This window comes from Camelina sativa, chromosome 5, assembly GCF_000633955.1.
Source record: "Camelina sativa cultivar DH55 chromosome 5, Cs, whole genome shotgun sequence".
Classification (NCBI taxonomy): domain Eukaryota; kingdom Viridiplantae; phylum Streptophyta; class Magnoliopsida; order Brassicales; family Brassicaceae; genus Camelina; species Camelina sativa.
This window is the reverse complement of record NC_025689.1, coordinates 9,633,610-9,644,507: the sequence shown is the minus strand read 5'-3', so window position 1 is coordinate 9,644,507 and position 10,898 is coordinate 9,633,610. Positions and strand designations below refer to the sequence as shown.

The window sequence follows — 10,898 nt, the reverse complement described above, 5'->3', positions numbered from 1 at the left end:
GATTTTATATGACATCCTCTTACTATCTTCTCAGTTCACTACTTGTACTTTCTCGTTTGTATCAAGAGACAAAAATCGACAAGCAGATCTCTTAGCAAAAGAGGCTCTTGATTCCTCTGTACTGAAACGTAGTCGTTTTTAATGAAAGTATTGTTTGTCAAAAAAAAAAAGAATAAAAAAAAAGGTTATCAACCCTAACTGTGTGTTGACCTTATCTTTGCTTTTGTGAACCTACCTATGGTCTGAACTAATTTATTGGTATTTGATGAATGCTTGTTTGGTCATGAGGAGTTTCTATTGGTTTGAATTGTATTTATAGAGGATAGCTTCAAAACAATGAAGATATCAACAAAGGAAATCAAATATTTACAGCGAGAAGAGTTGTACCTACGCCTTGTTTATACTTGGCGTAGTTTAGCCGTTGATGAGAGTGGTAAAGCTTTAGGGTTTTTGGTGAGTGATTGAGATTGTGCATATATGAGGTTTGGACAGTTAGGAACTGAGTCAATCCACAACCTTGTGTTTTTGAAAGAAGTCTTCCTTCTAGTTATTTCTTCCATTATGGAAGATTCACATTATCCATTTGGGATCACGGATCACCAATGAGTTTTATAATTGGTAATCACATTGAACTGATATCCATGTCCACACACAAAATCTGGAAAACCACCACAACAATATCGACGATTTTCTTTACAAGCATATCTTTTATAGAATGGATAACAACAAGAGTAGAACTATTACATGAATATGTACCCCAAATTCATCACCATGTGTTTTGTTATGTTGGAAAACTCTAAACTCTCAAGTTCTTCACAATTCTCTTTTGGCAATTTGAGATAACTACAACATTTCTTTGATGAAATCAAGGCTAAGTGTGTCCTTAACGATGAGAAACAATCCAAGAAAAATCACAAGCATGATCCCTGAAGACATTATCCCTTGCTCCACCTCTACAGGAAGCTTCCTCCCTCCTCTAACCGCTTCCAACAATATCAATGCCAATGTTCCACCATCAAGAGCCGGTAACGGCAAGAGATTGATCACCGCAAGGTTAATGTTCAGCAACGCTGCAAACTGGTAAAGCCCATCGATGTTTGATCTCGCCACCTCTGCTCCCACTGCAATGATCGCCACAGGACCTGCTACTTTACTTGCTGTTTGAGAGAAGTTGAAGAACGTTTGTTTTAGACCGTCCAACACATTAGACGACAGCCCCATAAACTCTTTCCCCACAAATCTAAATGCCTCCGGAACATTCCTCGGTCTCACCTTAGTGATCCTAACATTAGGAGACAACTGAACACCGATCTTCCCCGTCCCATCAAAGTTCTTATCCGGTGTAACCCTAATATCAAAATCTTGATTCCCTCTTTCGATTCTAAACACCACATCACTCTTAGGGTTTCTTTTAACAATGTCAACAATCTTAGAAACAGCGTCAGGTCCTGTTCTAGACAGTTCAGTACCATCCACAGCGAGGATTACATCCCCTGAGAGCAATCCATCACGAGAAGCAGCAGAAAAGGTCTTAACTTCAGGAACAAGAACACCAGGAAACGCTTCTTGTACAGGCAAACCAACAGATAACACTTGAACAAAGATTATAGCGTAAGCAAAGATCACATTTGCGATGATCCCAGCTGAAACTACAATAGATCTATCTAGAGTTGGTCTGTTCTTAAGAAGATTCTCATCGTCAATGGGAATCTCACTGTCCGGATCATTATCAGGGAAACCAACAAAGCCACCTAGAGGAAAAGCTCTAAGAGAGTACTCAACATTGTTGTAATCGAACTTAGCTAGAATCGGACCAAACCCAATTGCGAATTTACTCACATGGATCCCTTGTAGAGAAGCCGCAAGGAAATGACCTGATTCATGGACGACGATGATCGTTGTGAGAACAGCGATAGCTTCAAGAACAGATTCGAAGCTTCCCAAATCAATCCCAGAGATTGCTCTCGTCCTAAAATCATTTCTTTCTCCTCCATCTGGGTACTTCTTGTTTCCGAACAAGACTCTGTTTTTGAGACTCTGGTTGGGTAAAGCAGAGAGATTTGGGAAAAGGTGAGATTTTGAGAGATGGGTTTTGCATCGTCGAGGGAAATAAGAGATTGGGTTGTTGAAATTGGAGAGGAAGTGAGGGTTGCGATGAGAGATTGGAGAAGAAGATATGTTTAATAGCATGGTTTTTGTGAGAGAAGTGGAGATTTTTAGAGGTACTACGGTGAAGTGGTACGATTGGAGCCATTGGTGTTAGGGAAGAAGAGATATAATAAACAAACGAGTAAACACAAACAGAGTCGTGTGCTTTGGCTTCTTTTGGTTTGAGTCTCTGTGTATATGTGGATGTGATTCAATTCAACACAACACTAATCTCTCTGCGCGAGTATATGGGCCTTGTTACAGAAAGCATCAGCATCGATTTGTCTTTTAATGAACTGATATATATTGGACTTTAAGGCCCAAATATGCAAGGTTTTTCTTTTGACATGGGGTGGTAGATGTTTTAATTACAAGTGTAAAACTAGAAGTGTTCAAAAGATGAAATAGAAGAGTTGAAGACACTGAAAACGAGTAATGAGTGATCTATATAGATGAAATTTTGGATCTGTTCATTTTGTGCAATGAAGAAGATTTTAAAGAGTTTTTCTATAATTCGTGTTCGTAGACTGATTTATAAAAGGGATCTTTATATCAAAAAAGTTGAGAAATTATGAAAATATAATTTACAAGAAGGTTTATGAAATATTTACAGAATGTTTAAGTATCTAAAAATTAAAAAGGTTCATTGAAGGAAATATTTTAGAAATCTAAAATGTCGGGATATATATAATATTTATGAAATTAGAAAATTACTGAAAAATGTTGTCACAATTATGAGCGAGTGTGCACCGTTGTATGACTGTTGACCGTTGATTGACGTCTCTTTATCGTATTATTGTAGATCGGGCATGGATGTGATATAAAATTGTTATCTCGGCTGACGCCCAAAAAAAAAAACTTCAGGGCTAGTGATCACTATGTCGGTGTTAGTGATTAAATTTGGCCTGGGCATAAATCTGAATCCGAAAATCCAAACCGAATCCAAACCGAAAAAATCGGATAAAAACCGAACCAAAATTGAGAAAATATCCGATCGGTCTTTGTTTTCATTACTTTTGGATATTGGATTAAATCCGATCCAAACTGATATCCAATAAATATCTGAATATAACCAAAAATATAAGAAACAACTTTATAAAAATAGAAGTATACGTAACTGTATACGATATATATGATTCGTAGATATATATATCTATATATATATATATATACAAACCTAACTATATACAATATACAAGAATCGTAGATATACTCCAATATCTACATTATTGTTTACTTTGATTTTTATTTTTTTTTTATCATTGACAAGGTCTTATGTCTCATTTTGGATGTTAGTATGTTGCAATTTTATGTATTGGTATCATTTTATGTTAGTTTGAACTTTAAACTTGTTATTTGTTTCATTTCTATTTTTTTCACATACTCGGTTAGTATGCTTTTTTGGATACAATCAGATTAAAAAGTATCCGAATAAAACTTTATTCAATAAATTTGGTGTAGTTTTGGTTATCGATAATATATCCATACCGACTCTGAAATTTGAATTATCCGAACCGAAACCGATCCAAATTTTTTAAATATCCAAATGGATGTTAGAACCAATATCCAAAAAATTCCGAATCTGAAATATCCGAACCGAATCCGATTCGATATCCAAACGCCCAGGCTATGCATTGCGTCAACTAATAAACTCTTTCTTTACGTAAAATAAGAAATTACATCGTTATGATTTTATTTACATTTTGATATGATATCATCGATGATATCATGCATGTTGAATCATGATTATAAATTTATAATGATTTGGAATGAAAAATATTCTGGTGGTTAATTACTAGGTAGAGCAGAAAGGAAAGGGGCCAAGACCGAGAAGGTCATAAGCCATAGCCGTGGTGGGAGACAAGTTATACTCGATTTCGGCGGAGAGTTAACATCAAACGTCCCTATCGACAATATATAAGGACCTTCATGTATTTGACCTCAACACTCACACTTGGTCCATAACTCCGGACAGCGGAGATATCTCAGTTGCTTAGGCGTCTGCATGGTGCCCGTTGGATCCACACTCTACGTTTTCGGCGGCCGTGATGCGTCCAGAAAGTACAACGGGTTTTACTCGTACGACACGGTGAAGAACGAGTGGAAACTTGTGACTAGGGTGGAGGAAGGACCTGAAGCTCGTAGCTTCCACTCGATGGTTTCGGATGTGAAGCACGCAGTCTGGAAGCACGTGTACTTGTTTGGTGGGGTGAGTAAGACCGTGCGGCTCAAGACGCTAGACGCGTTTAACGTTGATGATCAGAAGTGGATTAAGCTACCAAGTCCGGGTGATTCTTGCACAGAAAGAGGAGGAGCGGGCCTCGTAGTGGTTCAAGGGAAGATATGGGCGCTTTACGGGTTTAATGGGAACGAGTGTGATGATATCCATTGCTTTGATGTGGACCGAAAGGAGTGGACGGAAGTGGCGACTACTGGAGAGAAGCCTTCACCGAGGAGCGTGTTCGCTGCAGCTGCTGTGGGTAAATATGTTATAGTAGTTGGAGGCGAGATTGAGATGGATCCTCAGGCTCATGTTGGTCCTGGGAAATTGTGTGGTATAGCTTTCTTGTTGAACACGAAAACGTTGGAGTGGAAGAAACTGGAAGATGGAGGAGAGGAGACGCGACCAGGACGGCGTGGTTGGTGTGCATCGACGGCTGCGACAATCAATGGAAGAAAAGGGATGCTGATGTTTGGTGGGAAGGCTCCCACAAACGACCGGTGAGATGATCTCTACTTCTACGCAGTGAATAATAATCTGCTTAATGACCTCATCAATGTGTGTAACTGTGATTATATAAGGAGAGATTTGTGTGAGACGACTGAGAGTCAATAAGAAGTTGATGTCAAGTATTAAATAAAGTGTCTCTCCTTATGATTTGAAAGTTGTTGTGGTTGAAACCATCGAAGTCTGTTTTTAATTAATAAAAGTATGTACTCTGTACGTTGTTGTGGTTTGAAAGTTGGTGTGGTTTTGAAATCATCAAAATACTTAAAAATGAAGAGTATGTTTCTATCTTGTTTAATGTCGAAGCTATATCCTTTTTCTTGGTATATCTAATTTTGGTTATGATTTTCCATGAGATTTCTGATTTCAGATTATAAGGCTAGAGAAAATGAACACAAAAATGAAAGTTGGGAAACTAAAACTAAATTGAGCTTGGAGGTGAGATTGAGAGAAGAGCCTTTATCTTGGACGGACCCAGTGGACTTTGGGGGTATTGTTTTATTACTACTACACAAAATAAATGTTTCAGTTTTCTTGGATCTAATTCCTTGTCAGATTTCTTTAAGAATGAATAACTAACATAAATGCAATATAAAAAGTGATTATTTGTCAAACGTTGTGAGAAAAATTTGTATAAAAGAGATCGATGCAACCCACTTTTCCGTAACAAAACGATTACAATTACATTATTATTTTTTAATCAGTGTCATGTTCGACCGCTCCAGTTGAACATGCTATATAGATTTAGTTCTGACTAGATCGCACTACCAAGTTATTTTAAACGGTTGGTTGTGAGAATTTGCTGCACAAAAAGATATAAGAAAGGAAACACAACTCATTTGTGACAAATATTATAAGAAGTAATTTCTCATAATGTCACAAGAAATAGATGCAAATGCTCTTTCCTGAAAATAAAGATTGGACGGCATCAAGACTCATTTTTAGGTTTGCTATTGTATAGAGATGATAATTTTGTTTTAGGGTTTTCTCATAAATATTAAAATGGAGTCACCGTTGAGAAACAAAAACTGTAAAATTTTTGACATATAGAATTTAAATATCTGTAAGTTAAAACATAAGTATAAAGTACTACTATATAATTGTGGTTGAAATATCTAAGAGGATAAATAAGGAAGAGAGAATCCAAAGAAGCCAATTGCGTTGCAAATTGTAAGGTTTGGTGGGCACGTGGTCAACTGGGTTTGAACAGACACACACACTGTAATCTACTTTTACACGAAGCTATGTCGGCCCAAGTGTTACTTTTTTATTTATTTTAAACCTACAATAATGCAGATGTTTTTTTAATGCGGAATTTCAATATTAAATGGAAAATTTCAAAAATAGAATTAAGTAAAATGTAATATGGTATTGTGTTTAGTAAACTTTAAACATAAACTGAAAAATTATGACCAAGATTATGATCTTACTTAGGTAGATTCGAAATAGCATGATTGTGTTTCAACTGATATATTTTTTTTGGTGAATATCAACTGATAGATATTAGAAACACTTATTTACTCACTTTCTCTAAACATTAGTTACAGTTTTCATTTAAAACCATAAGGCTTTTATAGTTGCTAGATTTTTGAAAAATGAAAATTATGCATGATAAAAAAAAATATATGGAAAATGAATGTCTTAAAATGAACGCTTGAGTTAATAATGCTCATGTAGTGTTTTTATGTGTGGTGGTGAGCTATAATACTTCTTCATCTTTTGAATTAATGGGATTTCGGCGATGGTAAAATTAAAAACCAAAATAGATTATTGAAGCCTTATATGTGTTACGTATTAACATTGTTGAACTACGACATTTGTAATCCACTTAATGGTACGAATTAAGTAATAAAAAATTGGAAATATGCAATAGATAGCATAAAAATCGGACTTAACTAAGGTTTTGAATGGAAAGACAAAAAAATAGCAGATCACCCTTTAGTGTAGTCCTCCTATCATTAAATTACCATTCAAGAAATTTTTTGTTTTTAAAAATTAATGCAGATGAACTGTGTGCAGTTCATATTTTTTTGTCTTTTTGTGATAAATGCAGGAGAAATATGTGCAGATCTGGTCTACAGCTTTTTTGATGCTGTTCACCTTTGATCTGCATTTGAACTGCTAAATTTTTGATCTACTTTTATTCTGTTTGATCTGCTTGAACTACTTGATCTGCTCTGCATTACATGCTTTCTCCATTCAAGGCCTAAGAAACTACCACATTTACTACTGTAGATGTCGAAAGGGAGTGATGTAATTACCTTGTTGGCCTTCCGTAGGTGAGTACCCTATAGGGACATTTACTATAGGGAGCTATCATTAGTTTTTTGAATTACAGATTTTGTATAACTAAAGAGATGGGATAATTCACTAACGCAATCATTTACGACCACATATTTACTCGGTGTTAACAGTAAACCTGTGTCCTCTCTCTTCCATGGCAATTATTACAATTATGCTCATTACCATCTACATTCATTTTTTTCTTTTTAAATCCTCACCATCACCAAATACATAAGCAAACGACATTGTTTTGAAGTTTGGTAAACCAAACATTTGGGCCAAAAGAACTGTTCTCTCCTTCACCCACCGTATATGCATCATCTCCGACCAAAATCATACTGCTAATGAGTTATTGTAACACACGCTATCCTTTTATCTTTCACGTTGTTTTTATTTAAACTGTGCTATGTTTGTAAAGCCATATGATTTTTAAAAAAATGATTGTTATTTAAACCAAGTTTTTGGTAAGAGTTACCATGCAATCCCTCATCACTACTTTGAGTCTTCCACCACCATTGCTTCCACCGAAACCACCGTCACTGCTTCATTTGAATCTTCCACCACCAACAATACATGTCTACGAAAAAAGCCTCCAAATGAACGTGTACTTTGCTTCCATACGTGTCTTATAGAAAATATGATGTGATGCAATGCACCGTTTCTATATCTCCGTCGTCGATACACTGCCCGTTACAGAGGCGCCTTTAGTAGATGGATCACGCATAGTCTAGGTGAACTAAAAACATTGATATGCATCCCTCACAAAAGAAAACATGCTTTCCAGAGAAATAGCATGGAACTAATGACGTTACAAACGTACATCGGGGTTTTTGAAAAAAACATGATATATAGTGATATTGCCAGAACCCACTAACTAACCAACATGAGTTTTCCTAATATTACAAATCCATAATTGCCTACTGTTGTAATTGTCCCCTACGTAGTCCACCCTGTTGTCGACTTTGTAAATTACCCGTGTATTTGTTGAGGGCAATTTTGTCAACTTCATCATACGGAAAGTGGTAATTACCAAAAATCTCCGACGTTGTGGTATTTCCTTTATTTGTAGGCAAAATTGTACTATCCACTAATAAAACCCTAAAAAATTATTCATAATATAGATAACTAACTGGCAACTAGGAACATCAATCTTTGAAAAAGATACTAGAAAAGAAAAGCACTAACTAAACGACCTAACCCAAGTTGGGTGTCATGAATAAAACAACGTGTTCATTTTGTATATTCATATTTGATTGAACTTGAATGTATTGTAGGTAGGTCATCTTTCCAAAATTCATACTATTTAAAGTGATTCTTTTTCTTCTTTTGCTATTACTTTTAATATTTTATAATACGATACTAAAAAGTATATGAAATCTAAATAATGACTAGACATGGAATTAGAGGCCATACTAAAATTTGAGTGGCAGAAGAAACTTTCTTAACTATAATATTTTAGATTCTCGTATGATTTAGCTCATTACATAAGTATTTTCCTCCACGTGTACGTGCTTTTGATATTTTGCTTGTATGTCAAATAAATGAAAAAACATAAAATAAGCACACACATTTTTAAGATCCAAATTATATAGTATGGTACTTGGTTTGAGTTAGTGCTACGCATGAAACAAAACAAAAAAAAAAGTATTTACGTTTGATTTTATTTTGATACGAAGAGTATTTACCTTTTTACATATGTCTTCTCAACGGTAATTTTGATTTTAACAAAGAATATAGTAAAAATAATTGAATTTTATAAATAAAGAAGAAATTAAAAGTATCGCCTCTCCCTCTATAAATAAATCTCGACCCACACTCTTGTTTTTTCCCTCATTCCGCTCCTTTTGTGGGTGCGCAAAAAGGCAACCAGGTTCAATGAACCTGGGAAGTTCTATGTTGTTTATCGTCATCATCTTTCTTCATCACCCGTAAGCATGCTCATCACTATAATTTATTATATACTTGTATATTTCTATAATTATTTATATGCAAACCTAACAAAAACGAAATAAACAATCTTTTCGCATTCTTGTATCACTTATTTAAAATAAAATTGAGGTTCGTCAACTATCTTAGCTTAAAACGAAGCTTTGAAATTATTGCAGACCAATTGGGCTAAGAAGAGATATGTATATGCATATGTTTCAATGACTTGTCGGGCGACTCATCTCTTCGTTAGCATTATCATGGTATGTGAGTTTCCTTTTTCCTGTACTCTCTCTCGCTCTCTCTCGCTCTCTCTCTCTCTCTCTCTCTAGATATATATCTTGATCAAATATATATATTTGCCATAGTTTTGAATGTTAACTGTTAAGTTCTAATGTCAATAAAATGTGACCACACGAAGAGGTAAAAACGTTTAGTCCATTAGTTTCACTGGGAAACAACACATGCATTTTTTTTTGGGTTAATACACACCGTCGGTGCTAAGTTTTGTCTTTTTTTGTTAAGAACACACGGTACTAAGTTTATGTATATTAGCGCACGTTCTATGTTGTATATATATATATATATGTGTGTGTGTGAAATACTCATGCGTTCTTGCTAGTAATTTCTGAATATTGATGTATTGTGAATTCGTAATTAAGCTGCATTGCACGAACCTCTCTTGGCCAGGTAAGGATCGATCGAGGATGTTTTTTTTCGGAAGTTGTAAGATTTGCAATATTAGAGTTTTGAAACAGTAGCAGTTACGAAACCGTGCTACAGTCATGTGCTATCAAGGAAGACATTTTTTTGTAGCTAGTGTTCCAACTAGACCGGTTAGGGTTAAGCCAGCATTCCTAGGTCGTCTGATCGAATTATATATGTGTTTCTGTGGTCGACTCATCTCTCTCTAAATAGGTATAAATTTACAGTTCTATATACTTGATCACAGAAGAAGAATGCTAACTTATCCGGACCGGTCTACTTGGTAACTTTTAAAATTATGCATGTCTAGATCTAAAGGTAAGTATGTTGGTAATATTAGTTTATTTTTCCTCCATGCAGAGATCAAGCTTAAAGATCCGGAGTCAAACATTTTCTCCTGAGTGATCACTACAAATATGCTCGAAATGGTTGATCGATCTGAATATGCGACAAACTAAGTCAATATGGAACTAACTATATATACATAGTAGTATAGTACTACATCGAGAGATATTCAAGTATGACACAAACATATGAGTCGTGTTCATCACTTGAAGCATGAAAAAAATAAGAGTTCCCCTTTCAAAAACTTCAATCTCTTTCGTAAGAGAAAGTAAAAATAAAAATTATATGTACTGGTTGTCTTGTACTTCATTTTCATCATTTTTATATTTTGCATGGACAAAGTAAGATTAGAAATTGGTTGTAATCTTGTTCTTAAGCTGGGCCTCTTGCTGACGCATATATTGGTCTGATTATATGTCCTTTATATAGCCAAAGAATAATAAAATGAAAATAATGTTATTATGAGTTCAGCTGGAAATTAACAACTCAGACAACATATAAAACAAAAGTTTCCCTTTAAGCAAGCACTCGCTTGCGGCCATTTAGTTATTAAAAATATTTCGGCCCTAAAATTTTGTAATCTGGTTATGAAATTCTTAGAATTAAAGGTTTCTGGAGATTCAGAAGGACATAAAAACTTGTGTTTCAACTTTGAAGTGTAAAAATGTTCTTTCTGTCACTTCAATTTGTAAAACGTTTGTTCATATCTTCATGGTAGGAAGCTACGAAGCTTCCTAAAAATCTCAACCGATGATAATAATTT

General features: G+C 35.1%; 2 protein-coding genes and 1 long non-coding RNA gene across 3 annotated transcripts; 2 read left to right on the top strand and 1 right to left on the bottom strand.

The window, feature by feature from the left end:
* Positions 660-2,300, bottom strand: LOC104786337 (membrane metalloprotease ARASP, chloroplastic). Its single transcript, XM_010511710.2, has one exon. It carries the CDS (start codon positions 2,188-2,190, stop codon positions 844-846), a length of 1,347 nt encoding a protein of 448 aa, XP_010510012.1. The 5' UTR covers positions 2,191-2,300; the 3' UTR covers positions 660-843.
* Positions 3,796-5,158, top strand: LOC104786336 (nitrile-specifier protein 2-like). Its single transcript, XM_019245473.1, has one exon. It carries the CDS (start codon positions 4,154-4,156, stop codon positions 4,871-4,873), a length of 720 nt encoding a protein of 239 aa, XP_019101018.1. The 5' UTR covers positions 3,796-4,153; the 3' UTR covers positions 4,874-5,158.
* LOC104786335 lies at positions 8,976-10,600 on the top strand. Its single transcript, XR_767475.1, has 3 exons — positions 8,976-9,087; positions 9,265-9,348; positions 10,151-10,600. It is a non-coding gene; the product is annotated as an uncharacterized LOC104786335 (long non-coding RNA).

Coding starts and splice junctions, on each gene's coding strand:
- LOC104786337 (XM_010511710.2), bottom strand. CDS start 2,190: ATGCTATTAAACATATCTTCTTCTCCAATCTCTCATCGCAACCCTCAC.
- LOC104786336 (XM_019245473.1), top strand. CDS start 4,154: ATGGTGCCCGTTGGATCCACACTCTACGTTTTCGGCGGCCGTGATGCG.